This window comes from Anas acuta, chromosome Z, assembly GCF_963932015.1.
Source record: "Anas acuta chromosome Z, bAnaAcu1.1, whole genome shotgun sequence".
Taxonomy (NCBI): Eukaryota; Metazoa; Chordata; class Aves; order Anseriformes; family Anatidae; genus Anas; species Anas acuta.
In genome coordinates, this window is record NC_089017.1 from 70,463,212 (window position 1) to 70,479,260 (window position 16,049).

At 43.2% G+C, this 16,049-nt stretch overlaps 1 protein-coding gene across 7 annotated transcripts; it reads left to right on the forward strand.

Moving 5' to 3' along the window:
* The first annotated feature begins 5,725 nt into the window (after positions 1 to 5,725).
* ANKRD34B (ankyrin repeat domain 34B) lies at positions 5,726 to 15,046 on the forward strand. 7 transcript variants are annotated; one of them, XM_068667293.1, is made up of 3 exons: positions 5,726 to 7,877; positions 9,369 to 9,492; positions 9,847 to 15,046. In XM_068667293.1, the coding sequence occupies exon 3, from the start codon at positions 10,681 to 10,683 to the stop codon at positions 12,226 to 12,228; it is 1,548 nt and encodes a 515-aa protein (XP_068523394.1). In that variant the 5' UTR covers positions 5,726 to 7,877; positions 9,369 to 9,492; positions 9,847 to 10,680; the 3' UTR covers positions 12,229 to 15,046. The 7 variants fall into 7 exon arrangements, with proteins under 7 accessions (XP_068523394.1, XP_068523395.1, XP_068523392.1 ...); XM_068667294.1 differs by having other exon boundaries at positions 5,726 to 6,073; positions 7,582 to 7,641; positions 7,755 to 15,046; XM_068667291.1 differs by having other exon boundaries at positions 9,369 to 15,046.
* The last annotated feature ends 1,003 nt before the right edge of the window (positions 15,047 to 16,049 follow it).

Here is a 16,049-nt window from a genome sequence, read left to right on the forward strand (position 1 = left end):
ATTACATTAATTTCAGTGCTGTTATTGTTTTGTTTTGTTTTTTTATTCACCAAAACCAAACCTAGTAAGGTACTCTTTCTTTCTATTTTTCTCATTTGTTCACAGCTTAGTGAAAAGAAAAAAGAAAAAAAAAAAAAGTACCAATATATTACAAAATAGTGGAGTGACTTATATGGTACTGTTCCGTGATTTACACAGTAACGCATCAATATAGATTTAATTATATACAGTAAACATGTATAGGCCCTTCTTCATTTTAATTGATTTTTCTGGTGTAGGCTAAGGTTGGTCAGTGCAGGATGGTTTTAATGAGCTCTCCAAATAGGCGTGACAACCAAAGTGCTTACAGTTTCCCATGGAAATAAAAATCCACAATGTTTTTTGTTTCAGATGAAGGTATTTCCATTCTCCCCTCCACACCCAAACACGATGAAGCAGCTACCTTCCCCCAAACCTCAGTGGTGCTCAGAAACCCCGCCAGGTCTCACTGTTGTGCCCAGACTCCCGGCTGCACAGCCTGGACTGAAGGTCTGAAGCCACCTTCCCAAAACAAAGATCCTGGGCTCGAGGTCTGCATTCCAGCTCTGGCTTTCCAGCAACTTGTGGAGCAGGCTACCATAAGATGAAGTGTGTTCCTTTAGTTCTACTGTCTACCTGCCTGTATTTGAACAGAAGTTTATCAAGAATCAATGCAGTGGAACATTTTGGTTAATTAAAACGAATATTAGTATGCTATGACCATAAAACTTTCCCCTGGTAGATATGTAGCTAGCCCAAATGTCAGTGAAATATTAAAAAAGGTCTGGGTAGATGGAAATCCTGAGAGGGATATGAAAAAGTGTAGCAGGCTAATATGTCATGTGCATATGCAAACATCCTCTGCATTTTTGAGTAAACCTTGGACTGCATTGCTGTATTCCCTACTCTGGCTTTCCACCCATCTTCACTGTTAACATAAAAATTAACTTCTTGATATCAATACTTGTTTTTATACCTAATTAAAAGTAGCAGAAAGTGAGGAAGTTGTGACATGTATTAAAAAAAAAAAATCTAATTATCTTTCTAAAAGTGCTCTTCTAAGAATGGGTGTGATACACTCTTTTTGCAGAAGATTTATGCTGGCTATCATAAGCACAACAATACAATGCGAGCAAGGACAGGAGGCACAATAAGAAAGTGTACATGAGAGCTGCAGAAACCACACAAGCGAAGATGCCCAAGCAGCAGAATTGATGAACCATACACCAGCGCACACCGCCTCCGTACCTTATATAATTCACACAATAGCAGGTCTGAGAAGAGCAGTAACCTTCCTGAAGAGTGGGTGTTCGATATGCATGCCCATCTCAGGCTGCTTGGTATGGAAAGAGTATTAACAATGTGGGTGAGGTGCAGAGAATAAAAGAAAACAAAGATAATTAGAATCACAACACAGGGGGAAAAAAATAAAATAAAATAAAATAAATCTGTGGACAGTCTCCCAACTTAGTTTTTGAAAGACGAGGTTAAAGAGTAACTGAAGAAGCTGCCCTTGGGATGCTGTTTGTTTTAGTAGCTTATTCTTACAATTCACCCAGCTCTTAGTCATGCCTGTGCCTAACCAATCCTGTCATGTCCTTTGAAAAGTAGAACAGTACAAATCTCCTTCACATTCCTCCTGGAAACTTATCTCCTGTGATGCCTAAAAAAGCCCTTCATAGCATCAAGGCTGCTGGTGCCCTGTAACTGCCGCTTATTATACAGAACATGCCTGATTGTTTCGCTGTTACTTTGCCCTCAGCTCCCCTATTTGTTTACTGCATTCACCTGTTGTCTTTTATATGCCAAGATGACAAAGTCTTTGAGGCAGCAGCTGCCTTTTTAAACAGATGAGTACAGGATCGTGCACAATAAGGCACTACAGACCCCACAATTAACACTGTTTGCAGGGGAGACAGTTGTCGTGTCCTCACTGCAGAAAGTCGCAGAGACAAAAGGCAGCCAAAACTTCTCCACAGTGTTGCTTGAAACCGTCACAGTGGGCTTTTGTGATAGTCGGCACTCCAAGAAAATATCCGTGGAATATCAGGGATATCTGCAGGAAATCCTCTTAAGAGCAGTCCCTACGCATCACTGGGGGCACCCAGCAGATAAACTAGTCCAGTAAGGTGATCAGGAGTAGTCAGCATGGCTTCAGCAAGGTGAAGATGTTTGACATCATTTCTCACAGTATTCTCCTGGAGGAACTGGCTGCTCATGACTTGGACAGATGGGCAGCTTGCTGGATGAAGGTCTGGCTGGATGGTCTGGCTCAGAGAGTCCTAGCGATGAGTTCAGTTCAGCTGGTGGCTGGTCACCAGGGGCATGAGCTGGGGCTCAATCTTGTGGCCGAATTTGTTTAACTTTTTCACCAATAATCGGGAGAAGGAGACTGGACGCAGCCCATAGCCCAGCTGAAGTGCCTCTACACTTCCAGCTGTTCAGAGAATTGGTGGACAAGATCCCGTGGGACACGGTCCGTAGGGACAGAGGATCTGATCAGAGCTGGCAACTCTTTAAGGATATTTTCCTTGGAGCACAAGAGCTCTCTATTCCTATATGTAATAAATCAAGCAGGGAAAGTAGGAAACAAGCACAGTTGAATAAGGGTCTGCTGGTCAAACAGACATGGAGAAGGCAGTGGTATTTAACAACTTTGCCTCAGTCTTCACTAGTGGTCAGGATTCCCAAATCTCTCGAGTCCCTGAACTTCTAGGTAGAGGCTGGGGGAGCAGAGTCCCTTCCACTGTAAGCAAAGAGCAAGTTCAGGACCTCCTGATGCAACTTAACAGCTACAAGTCTACGCACTCTGATGGCACACACCTCAGGGTCCTGAGGGAACTGGCTGATGCAGTTGCCAAGCCTCTCTCCATCATATTTGAAAACTCATGGCACTCAGGTGAAGTCCCTGGTGACTTGAAAAAAAAAGGGAAACATCACTCCCATTTATAAAAAGGGTAGAAAGTATGATATTGCAGATGACACCAAGCTGAGTGGTGCAGTTGATATAACAGAAGGAAGAGATGCCATCTAAAGGGACCTGGACAGGCTGGAGACATGGTGAACCTAACGAGATTCAAATCCAAGTGCAAGGTGCTGCACTTGGCTGGGGCAATCCCAGACATCAGCATGGACTGGGAGAAGAACTCCTTGAGAGCAGCCCTGTGAAGAAGGACCTGGGGGTTCTGGAGGGCAAAAATTTTGACATGAGCCAGCAGTGTACGCTTGCAGCCCAGAAGGCCATCTGCATCGTGGGCTGCATCAACAGAAGAGAGGCCAGAAAGCTGAGGGAGGTGATTGTTTCTCTCTGCTCTGCCCTCGTGAGGTCCCACCTGCGTCCACATCTGGGGCACCCTTGCCTATGTCAGGAGTTGGAACTAGATAGTCTTTAAGGTCCTTTCCAACCCAAACTGTTCTATGATTCCATTAAACAGTTTCAATTTGTGCCAGGGGAGGTTTATATTGGGCATTAGGGAAGAATTTCTTCATGCATCAGGTGGCCAAGCATGGGAACAAGCTGCCCATGGAAATGGAATCCCCATCCCTGAAGGTATTTAAGAGACATGTGGATGTGGTACTAAGGGACATGGTTCAGCGATGGGACTCAGTAGGTCAGGCAGATGATCAGACTTGATGGTCTTGAAGGTCTTTTTCAACCTAGGTGATTCCATGATTCTGTAAGTGTAATGTTCTGCACTGCCTAAGGAGGATCAAATATATATATATTAGGGGCCACCCATCTGGGAAGCAGCTTGGCAGAAGAGGAACGGTGGACACCAAGCTGACCACAACCCAGCACTGTGCCCTTGAAGGAAAGAAGACGAAAGGTATGTGGGCTGCATTAGGCAAAGCATTGCAGCAGGTCAAGGGGGGGTGTTCCTTCCCTTCTCCTTTGCACCTGGAATGCTGTGTCCAGGAGAGATTCCAACAAAGGGCCATGAAGATGATAAAGGGCCTGAAGCACCTGTCCTAGGAGGAAAGGCTAAGAGAACTGAGGCTCTTCAGTCTAGAGAAGAGAGGATTTGGGGGTTCATTTGTATTGATGTATACAAATACACCAAGGGAGAGCACAGAGAAGACAGAGCTTGGCTCTTCTCAGTGATGCCAAGGGACAGGACAAGAGGCAATGTTCACAAATTGAAAGACAGTAGATTATGTCTGAACTTCAAGAACTAGTTATTTACTGTGCAGGTGACTGAGCACTGGTGTAGATTGCCCACCTTGAGTAGGTTGCCCTGCAGGTGGGTAGGACCAGGTGGCCTCCAGAGGTCCCTTCCAATCCCATCCATTTTCTGATTCTGTAACAATCACCAGAGAGAGGAGCTCAGTACCTTGCCTCCCCTTCTGCTCCCTCTGGTGAGGAAGCTGTAAACTGCTGTGAGGTCACCTCAGTCTCATCTAAACTGAACAAGCCAAGGGAACTCAGCCACTCCTCCTTAGTCATGCCCTCTATCTAGTCCATTCACATTCTTTGTTGCCCTCCTCTGGACACATTCTGGTATCTTATATCCTCAGATAACCTCAGAAAAATACATTGTAGCTGTGAGAAGAGACCGATGCATTCTATTTGATAGGAATTTTTTGTTTTGTAATTATTTTTTTTCTGAGTTTGTATTAAAGAAATCACACATTGGTTTTGCTGGAATAACTGTTTCTTACTGAGGCTTCTCTGGTGCTCCGGCTGTCCTAGCCACTCTGGAAAATATAACGTAGCCTACTTCTCAGGAGACAAATCTGTATAAAGTAATGTTGCACAGAAGTGGAGTTGCAGACAAACTTTTTAGTTCGCCTGCAACCCAAGACAATCCCAACCACTGGGGCTTTTTTGCTTTGAGGTTCATTGATTGTTAGGCAACACCAAGTACCAGTAAAAGAAGACATCCTTCCTGGCATGCTTTGACTAGATTGCTTCTGGCAAAGAGCAAGCAGCAGAGAGAAAATCCGTGATACAAGGTAAACCCATACTGACATGGTGGCCTTCATCTCCGACTGTGTCCACAAGTTTCTGCAGAAGAAAAAAAAAAGTCATGAAATATATAACCCTCTGGTTGGATTTGGGCTTGCTTAATATTGAAGCTGTGTGAGATAAGTAAGGCAATTTATGAAATCACAAAGCTCGTAGACCTCCCACAAACAAATAGCACCCAACCCCCTTTTTCCTTCAGCAGTTTTGCCCACTGAAGTAGCTGGTGATTATTGCAGAGTCAAAGTTGAGAACACTCAAAGGAAGAATCTCCACAGGCTGCAGTGAAAAAGACCTCAGACAAATTTCTCCATTTCTTGTTCATCTCTAGGTGATCATTTTTGCTTAATGGTACTCTAGGGACAGACTTATGTTCGAAATGCATCAAAATTTGATGCATTTGATGCCCTTTGGCATCAAAAGCTGTAGCATTTCCATCAGGATCTGGGCATAGCTCCAGGTGGGGTGGCTGAGGGTTGTCCCTTGAGCTCGCCTTGGAAGCTAGCCACAGGCAGCCCGCAAATTATGAAACCTGTCAAATTATTAAACACCAATCAACTCATGTAGTAAGTAGGGCAGTAGTAAGCGGCAAGAGGGGCAAAGTGTTTATGGAGGGTTGTTTCTTGTTTCTTTTCTTCCTCACACACGAGGGGACGGGTAACCACAGCTGAAGGCATCACCACAGGGGAGCCGGCCATGTTCTCCTCCCGCCTGCCCTGTGGTGGGGCCGGGGGGTCCCGGGCATGGCGAGGTGCCCTGTGCCGTGGGGCAAGCCGCTTGGCAGAGGCTGTGGGGCTGAGGAGGGAGGGAAGGAAGGAGGGAGGGAAGACATCGCCATGAGGAGACCGGGCCGGGACAAGCCGGGCTGGGCAGGGCAGGGCGGGCAGCTCGGCGGCGAGTAGCTCGCTCCGCCCTGCGCCATGCCCGCGGGGCTTTCTGCCGGCAGCCAGCCGGTTTATAAAGCGGGCGGGACCCGCACTTTTTTTAAAAAAATAAAAAATCTCTCGGCTCTGCGCCTTCCTGCGACCCGGCTGGGCTGGGAGGGGATGGGACGGCGCTGGGGGCCGGCCCGAGGAGCGGCGGCGGGGACAGGTAACGAGGGGAGCGGGGCCGGGGGGCTCCCGCGGCCGGCTCTGGACGGGAGCTTTCGGCGTGTTACGGGTGCGCTCTCCCTGCCGGCTCTGCGGAGAAGTTGCTCGTCCCACAGGTTGTTTTTATGTTTTTATTTTTATTTTTATTTCCTTCCAGGTGGGACATAGCGCCTGGGAGGGCGGCAGGCGTGGTGGCGCTCAGGGAGGGGGGTGGCGGTGTCATGGGGGTGGCTTTTTTTCACTCAGAAGTAATTTCCAGCCGGGGATAAACTCGCTCACAGCACGGTGTAGGAGGTCAGGCTGCTTGTCGTGCTGGCCCGGAGAGCCCACAAAGTTAGGATGGGTGTGGGAATCACAGATACAGGTTTGTGCTCTTCCAGCCTCTAAGCCCCACCGATGCCCCCGATGCCCTTCCTGTCACTGGAGAGGTTTTGATGCCCTGAGGACTGCTGAGAAAGCTCACGTGTGATTCAGAGAGTGCTGGGGCACACCGAGAAAATCTGGCTTTAACTTTGAAAAAAAAAAAAAAAAGAAGGAATAGCCTTGCAATAGCCTTGTTTCATAGCACTCCTTCGCTTAGTGGAAATGTTGGTGTGTGTGCTTGTTTCAGCACTGAGCCTTTTGTCCCCTTAACTTTGTGAGTATTTCCGCTGTTGCCTGTAACGAAACTCTGCCAGAGTTTCTCCTAGTAATTAAGTGCTGCCTACAGATCCGGTAAGCAAGGCGTACAGGAGTACAAGTGCTAAAACTTAGAAGTTGTAGTGGCTTTTCCCGCTCTGATGGCAGCAACACCTTTATCAGAATAGGGCTCTGGGTTATCATTACTTGTTATCTGCCAGCCAGACCTCGGGATAGGACCCAAGACAAATCCACAATACTGCCTCGCCCCTCCTTGGGTACAAACCATCATTGCTTTCGAAAATCGATTTTCATTCTGAAAGCTGCTTTGTGCTACTTCATCTCAGAACAGTCTCCAGGACAACTTTGCTCTTTGAAAACAGAACAAATCTCTTCCCAGACAGAAGGAGTGTTCCTGGAATACGATTTGCACAAGAACACCAGGAATTTGTGAATAATCCGACAGACCAGCCTGTGATTTGCTGTCATAAACTAGGTCGCACAGTTCATCATTCATTGAACAGCCAGCTTGGCACAAGGTTATCTCCACAGCTGAAAAGCAGCTGTGCCACTCCTGAGATCTTGGTAACATATGCAGTTGCTCCTGGCATCACAGATAATTACGATTGAGGAATGTGTAGTCCCAATTTGTTTAGCATCAATCTGTGATAGATTATCAAGTGAGTAAATATTTTCAGGAGATTGCTTGAACAGTGTTTTTTCAATTCAACTACTTAACTTGTTTTAAGTGTTGTGGGTGGGTTGTTTGTTGGTTTTTTGTTTGTTTGTTTTGGAGCGGGGTGTACCCTGTCCAGATGTGGCACATGCATTTCCATTGAGCCAGTGTCACTCCCGGTCTTAGAGAAGTCCAGCTACGTTTTGTTCCTACAGTGGCAATTTTGGGATGACACAGCTCTGAGCACATTATCCTGCAATGGATGGATTCTCCAGGTGAAGTCGTGGTTATTTCACCTAGCATTCAAGAATGTATTCTGCTTTATATTGTTCCGCTTACAAATCTGTAACACTTTCTTTTTTGTTGTTTTGGGCTTTCCCTGGACCAGGTTCATACAGCGTCCTGGGAACACATGCTGCCTGACTTGTAGTCGTTTCTTCCTCACCGTGAAGTCAAGAGATGCTTAAAGATGAATCTTGATCAGTTTTCATCTGGGCGTGCGTATGTCTATGTATGTGTAGTTACCTACTTTACAGCAGGAGTGGGGTGGTGGTGGTAGAAGCAGTCTCTTACAAATGATTTTTTTCCTTCCAATGCTATGTTCTGCATCCTGGCTGTATTTAGGTACTTGCATCATCCCATCATAACAGGATGTAAGCACCTCACGGTCTGTTTTGCTTTTTTTCTAACAGCAATTCTGTCTAAGCGTGGATGGGAAAATGTCTTGGATGCTTTTTCTAGCTTCTGCAGATCTCAGTTTATTGAAGATGTTAAAAGGTGCTTAGAAATTGAGCTTTAAATGACCCTGCAGGAGGGCTATGGCAAAACAGGGTCTTCCAAGTGCAAAATCTACTCCAAACATTGAAATTCCATTGGTTTAGGCTATTCTTACTCTAATGCGTCTTACATTAATAGTCCAGGTAAAGCCTATGGAGACAGCTAAGCAGGTGGTGATATTTGGTCAGATACCACAAAAAACATTCTCATTTTTGGCTTAGCATTGACCAGTCACCTTAGAAGAATTTCTATAGATGAAAAGACTTCTGTAAGTGCTACATACCATCACTTAGGTAACACAAGCAGGTAGGTATCAGAAAAGTCTTAGATAAACATGAAAGAAATGTAAAATTGCCAATGACTTACAGATATGTAAAAATAAGGGAGAGCACATCAGAATTCCAGCATGTGTGCTATCTGAAAGTGATTTCTGTTTAACTTGTTTCTGGACACCTAAATGCACCAATGTATTGGATACTTTTATAAAAAAAAAGACTTAATAATAATCTTGAAAGTTTTACATGTCAAAAACGTACATTGCATAATAGTGATTTGCACATCAACAAAAGCTGAGATAGACAATACTGAATCATGCACTTCCAGTATAATAGAATGAATCCTTAAAGTAGTTTGAGTGCAATTACTTTAAAAGGTGTTTTATCAATAAAAATCAAATAAATAAATGTGATAGTACCACAGTGGTGTCCCCATTCTCACCAGTGATTGTAGTGGGACATCTTCTCCCCTGAGAATGGACAGAGAAATTCTGGCCCTCTTTGGTCCCCCTTAATTTCTCAGGATAGGATTTTGGTCATGTGTAGATAATGATCAGTCTTTGTGTCGGCCATAAGCCCAGAAAGTAATGAATGCCATCAAACTCAAACTGCTTCATCACATGTGTTTGTGTATGTGTGTTTTTTTTCCCCTGAAATTCCAAATATTTAGTGGTATCTTATTAAAATACTTGCTGCATATGACCTTTATTACACCACATCAACAACTAATGACTATATCAATAATAGCTGAGTGTTTTACTAACACATGGTAAGTGTGAAGCCCCGGAGCTAACTGTTCACATCGTGGCTGACAAACCACAGCTGAACAAGCGCCCCTCTGCCTGTGGAGCATGTTGCTGTGGAGTGAAACTGCATGGTGGGGGGAATCTGGGGTAAAAGTCTCATGTGTATGTACTTCAGTTAACTTTTTTTGTTTATTGGACTTTTAGAACAAACTACGTTGATACTCTTCTTTGATTTTGGAAATCAAAGTAAAACTCCAATATTGAAGAAAACCAGAATGAAGTTGCTTCTTTTCAGTTATTCAGCAAAATATTACTAGTGCTTTCAATGGTAAATAACAGTGCATATGCTCATTTTCTTTGCAGTTAAGCCAATTAAGTGTTTTTATTTCTCTAGCAATACCTTGTAAATAAACAAGTAGTTTTCATGTCCGTGTGTATCCTGTCTTGGTGTTATAGTGCTCTGCCCATTGTTAAATACTGATTTTTATTTTGGCTCTGAAGATTTTCCCTCCACATAGATAAACAATCACATAAATAAAAGCATTTTTTTGTTTGTTTTCATGTGTGTGGGTGTATATTCATATGAGACCTTTCATTATTTGCATCACATTGAGCTCATATTTTTTTTCAAGCGAAACCTTCAGATTTTCTTTGATGCTATCAAATACTTCTTTTCTTTTAGAGCTGACACTTTGTGCCCAGGCAGTGGACACCTCTCAGCCTACTACTGATCCTCGTGACAAATGCAATAGCCCCTGCGTCACTTCATTTATGCCGTTTCACTCAAACTAGTATGTTTTCCAATCCACAAAAGGAAGGTAGCGTGCTTCCCCAAATATTACCACTTTTTATAGAAGACATTAATATTTATCTTCCAACTATTTAACGGTTACTTCTTAGATAAACAAACAAAGAGTGCTTGTGCTTTTCTTATTTGTTATACCTTGGAATTTGTTTTTTCTCACTAATTTCTAGACGTTGAGCACTGTCATTTTATGAGAAAGAAAAAGTGAATGTGACACAGTAACTTATATCAGTGAAAAATGTGCTGCAGGGCACATTCAGTTCTTGCTTCCGTGGGTGCAAATCAGGAGCGGTACAACTGCAGCAGAGCCACTTGGGTATAGTAAGTATAAAAACATCACAGTGTGGAGAATTCAACTTTTTTTGCAGCTTGTTTGTCAGGCTGTGACAGAAGCAACAGCAGCCTGAAAAATAAAAAGTGACAGCTGTGTATTAAGCATCCATAAATATTTTAAGTGTAGCCAAATATTGTTTAAAATTTTTAGTGCGTTTCTTGAAGTTTAGGAGGCAAGACTACCTTTTTTTTTTTTCTTTTTTTTTCCTTCTTATCTTCCCTCTTGTCACAGAGTAGCGGTGAGTTTACAGGAGCAATTCAAAAAGCTGACACACTCCCTCCCCCCTTTTTTTTCCTTCTTTTTGTGCCTCCTTGTCTTCTTTGAGCGCCAGGTGTTCTTTCCAGCAGCTAGGAAGGTGTGATTGAGAGACAAGTGCCATGAATGAGACCGTGGACCTGCCGACAGAAGGGAATTCCCTGATCAGAGCTGTCTACCAGAGCCGACTGCGCCTCACCAGGCTGTTACTGGAAGGGGGGGCCTACATCAACGAAAGCAACGACAGGGGTGAAACCCCTTTAATGGTTGCTTGTAAGACGAAACACGTGGACGCCCAGAGTGTCAGCAAGGCAAAGATGGTTAAATATCTGCTGGAAAACAAGGCAGATCCGAACATACAGGACAAGTCTGGAAAGACAGCCTTGATGCATGCCTGTTTAGAAAAAGCAGGGCCTGAGGTGGTCTCTCTGCTGCTGAAAAGCGGAGCTGACCCGAGCCTACAAGATCACTCTAACAGCTCTGCGCTGGTGTACGCAATAAACTCTGAAGACAAAGAGACCCTGGAAGTTCTTCTCAATGCCTGCAAAGCCAGAGGAAAAGAGGTAATCATAATCACAACAGACAAGTCTCCATCAGGAAGGCAAACAACGAAACAATACTTAAACGTGCCTCCCGTGGACCTCAGTGAGCACTGTTCCCCAGATGCCTGCACGTCCCCATCCGAAATAGAACTGAAAACATCTCCACCCCCACTTTCAAGCTCGAATGAGACTAAAAGTGCACTCTTCAGCTTTCAGGATCTGGACCATCCCAGAAGCACAGACAATCCGTCTCAGTCAGTCTCACTGAGAAATTCCAGCCCAACCAATGCAGTCTCCAAGCTGGCACAAGTGCAGCAGCTGCATTCCGAACCTTGGATAAAGAGCTCTCCGCTGTTCCACCAGAGTAAAATTGCCTCTTTACATGGAGAGATCCAGGATGTAACTCCAGAAGAGCTCTCTTTTAAAATCAACGGCCTTGCCTTGTCAAAGAGGTTCATTACCAGACACCAAAGTATTGACATAAAAGACGCTGCTCATTTACTGAAAGCTATTGATCAAACTGCATTGAAGAAATCATCATATGATGAGTTGAACTCTCAGACTCTTTATGGAGAAGAGAGGCTTTTCCCCAGTGGGATTCCTGTGGGTAAGGATTCCAGTTTAGGACAGATCAGCTTCATTTCAGACCTGAGTAGTATTATCCAGAAAAGAAACTTAGGAGCAAATCATTACAGCTCTGATTCTCAGTTAACTACTAGTCTACGTCCTGCTGCTGCAGAAGACATGAAGTCAGTGATAGGAAAGAAGAAGATCAGCTCTGCATCTCACTCTTTGTTACCAAGCTCTAGAGAATTATTTGAGAGCATGCCGCCTCTTCCCCTGAGCAGAAGAAATCAGACTGTTCTAGAAAGACGGGGTTCAGGGGCTTTGTTATTGGATAACTTTTCTCAGACAAGGCCAGGTTTTCTTCCACCACTGAATATGAATCCTCACCCCCCAATTCCAGATATTAGTTTCCTAAATAAGGTTTCTGGGGTGATTTCTTATGGGCAGAAACACTTACTACCAGCAGTAGCTTCTTCCTCTAGGGAGACCAAAAGTAAAAAAACGCTGCTAAGGAGGCAGTCATTGCAAACTGAGCAGATAAGGCAATTACTGAATTTTTAACAGGAGATATGAAGGTTTATAACATCCTTACAATATGTACATACTTGCCTACCTATTTAGCTGTTACACTCCTGAAAAGACAGCAGGTCTGTATCATAAGGCTTGCTGTCTTGGAGTGAGTTAAATATCTTAATACTGCTTAAAAAGATAGGTTTAACTACCTGTCTAAGTGAAGCTGTTTTCTGTAAATGGAGGAGTGTTTATTACATTGTTTTCATAGTATTTTCAACTTGAGCATTGAAACCTTGCCCACAACAGGATGAATCTACAAAGGACATTAGGCGCTGCGGTTCTCATTTTTGGGTTGGAGATACTGTTCCTGCAAGATTTCCCCAAATACATAGGCTCTTTCTCCACCCAAAAATGTTGTACAAGTGAATTTTGGGAACTTGAAGCATTTGGCTGTGATGCTGGACATCAAAGCGTGGCTGTGGCTAAGCTGTGTGTTATCCACAGACCCCAGACACTGACAGTGTCATGCCTGTGTGTGGGCAAGTCTCTGCCGGCAGCATCTTCTGGCTCCAGTGGCCTCACTGCATGTTAACAGGCAAAGACTAAGAAAAAATTCACAAAGTACTGTTGCATATGTAGCTTCACCCGTGAAATCCCAAAGACTGGGAGCCCGTTGGAGGTGCCTTGCTGCCCGCCGGGAGTCAGCAGCGCTGAGCCTGAGAGCTGGACTTCACGACACGTGGCCGCGATCCAGCACGGAGCCCCGAAGGGGTTGGGTTCCCTCTCATCTGGTGTACAATGACCAAACCCTGCTTGCAGCCTCAGAGAGGCATGTCAAACAATTTGGGTCTATCGAGCTACTTGAGTGCTGGAATTTGCGCATTAAAAAAAAAAAACGGGGGGGGGGGGGGGGGGGAGAGGCAGAAGGCAGAGTGTGTATGAGAACTGGGTTGGTTCTGTTACTTTCTGCAGTTCCAGACTCAACAACCTGATCTCCAGAATACATCATCCTTCTCCCCAGCCACAGGTCTAGGTGTCTTTTCAAGACAGGATACAGATGGTTGGAGACAGATTTTTTGTCTTGCTCTGTGCTTATGGTCGCACCCCCATGCCTGGGACAAGCTCTGTCTTGCTGCTCAGGCATTGCTAAAGAAATCCATCCAGCAGCTCGGGTACTTGCCTGGGCATTCAAAATCCTCATTTTACCTAATTTGAAGCAAAAGCCTGAATTTGTTGCAAACCAAAAATGTACTTTTGCCTCTGAGGTATTGTATATATCTCTGTTTTTAAGTATCTCTATCTAAAAGGTGTTTTTCCTTCCCATCTAAAGTTTTGTGGTTCCAAATGTCTACCTTGTATTTGTGCATATTCTGTAGAAGCTTGGTTTCTGGTGTCACATGTAGCATTTTATAGCTTGTCTTCTAAAGATTGAGAAGTATTTAATGTGCTCTGTTTTGCCAAAGATTACCTATATATATATATTTACATATATATAGTATCGATGTCTGTATAATGTGAATTTCTGTGTAATGAAATGACATACACTTTTCTGAAGATAGTCAGTGGGTATTATCTGCCTTCTTGCCACTTCAGTCAAAATTCACCCGGTCTGTGATGTTGCCTAATAAGTAGCTGTGATGTTGTTTAGTTTTGTTCTGAGTATAAGACAATTTCAAGTAAGATGATAAATGTATTGTCTCTGTAAGAACCTTTGGATGTGAAAATATGAAAATGTCCTAAAGTTCGTAATGTGCACATTCTGAAGAAGGAAGCATGGATTATAGCTCTACTCTTACACCACTGTATGTAAAGTGCTGGTCTGAAACTACAAATTTAAATCTTAAAATCAATTTTGCAACACCAAACCCTTCAGACATCTAGATTCTAGGGAATAAGCAAACATGAAAATCTGCATCACTATTGTCAAAATTAATTCTCCTACACAAAACACAGGTCTTGAAAGTCATCATGTCCTTTGCTGTCCTTCCCTTACAGCTCTAACCTGGGATGCACAGCACTGGTGACAGCAGAGGAGCCCCAGAGTAACTGCACAATCCCACCGCATTTTACTTAATCAGTTGTGACTGTCACACTCGGTTAGTTTCTTGCCCATCAGGAGTAACCACTTCAAGTCACAAAAATCTGATGGCAAGTGGGGTATTTTACAATTTACTTTTTTTATTCATTGGTTAGTTAATTAGAGAAGGACTATTCATCTGCTGGAAGACTTGCTCATTTACGGACTGTGTGGCCAACCCTGGTCTCTGCACATAAGCAACAAGTGTTCTCTGGGTTTTAAACAAACAAAACACCATCACCAATGAACCGACCAACAAACAAAAAACACCCCCACCAAAACAAAAAACAAAACAAAACATTAAAACCCAGGTGAGTTTGCATACCTAAACATTCAAACCTGGGGAGTTAGGCTTCACTCAGTAACAGCTACGAGCTGCTGGAGGAGGCGGTGAAACTGGAGGAGCCTTTGGTTCCTTTCAGGTGCAGTCTGGAAAACAGCATTGCACTTCAGATGCTATTGGATCAACCTCAGCATGTACATGGTAGATTTCTGCTGTGTCAGTGTTATAATTACGTGTGGGGGTGTTACTGCTTCCTGAACAGAAATAGTAATTTTTTACAAGTTATATAAGTTACTCAGATGACGGAAGGAAATGCTAAATGTCTTGAGAAGTGAAGTCTTTTTGTCATGTTGCCAGTATTTTGTGCCTAACTTTAATGCAGAAGTAATGTGAAAAGCTAACATCAGTGTTTATTGTTGCATCAGTGTTACAAGTGACCTTAGATGGAAAAGCATTCCAGTCGTGTTGACTTGCTGTTGTTCTGATGCATAAATAAAAGTTATTTTTTTTCCTCCATTCAAAGAACATGGAAATAGGCATCCATTTATTTGCCATTTAGGAGAGGCTGAGTCACTGTCAAAGGTACCCACTTTTAAGTGTTTCTCAGGCTGTCTCTACACTGGAAAACTGGAACAGTTAATTAGATTTAATCAACCATAGCTGAATTTGTACAAAGCAATGTGTGAGAGAGCCTCTATCAGTAGCCTTTTTTTTTTTTAATGTTTAGTTTCAGTGAGGATACACTTCTGCCATTTTTGAAGTCTTAATCCTAGTTGTTTTCCAATTGTCCTTAAAGTCTCTTAAGCAAAGGATGGGAAACAAGACCTGATTTCTAATGTTAAATTCCCCCCAAAGCTTAAAAGTTTAAAACCAACAAAAGACCTTTCAGGTGTTCTTTATGTATCTTGATAAAGAAAACATCACAAGCTGAAACTTCTTCCTTTCCAGTTTTCCTTCAAGAGCCATTGCTTCCCACGCCACGGGGAGTGGCTTATTCCACACACCTGACAGCAAAAAATCAGTGAGGCTCATCCACTCCAACTTCTAAAAAGACTAATGGTATAAATTATTAAACAGTCCTACACTAAACTATTTTAAAAAATGGAAGCAATACCCCTGTGAGTAAGCATTCCTGTTGATGCAAATTACAGCTTTCAGGAATATACACTTAGCAGGAATATACACAAGATTATTGGTTTTGAACCCCTGTGATAATATTTTTGCAGACCATCTAAGAATTTAGAAAGGCGAAAAAATCTTTTTTATCTTTGGTTTCAATTTTGTCTGGAAAATACTGTGAAACTATACAAAGTACCTTCTAGACAAATACTGGTGGCCTCACAAAAATAGTGATCATCTAAAAAATATGCATCCAACTTCTGTATTTTATAGCTTGGTTCATTAAATACAAGAACAGTAAGTCGCCACATGAAAATACTACAAAAACAAAACAAAACAGTGTTCAAAGTTGTACTTCAGGTAATGCGTTCAAAGTACAACTTTAAAAAT

Coding starts and splice junctions, on each gene's coding strand:
- ANKRD34B (XM_068667291.1), top strand. CDS start 10,681: ATGAATGAGACCGTGGACCTGCCGACAGAAGGGAATTCCCTGATCAGA.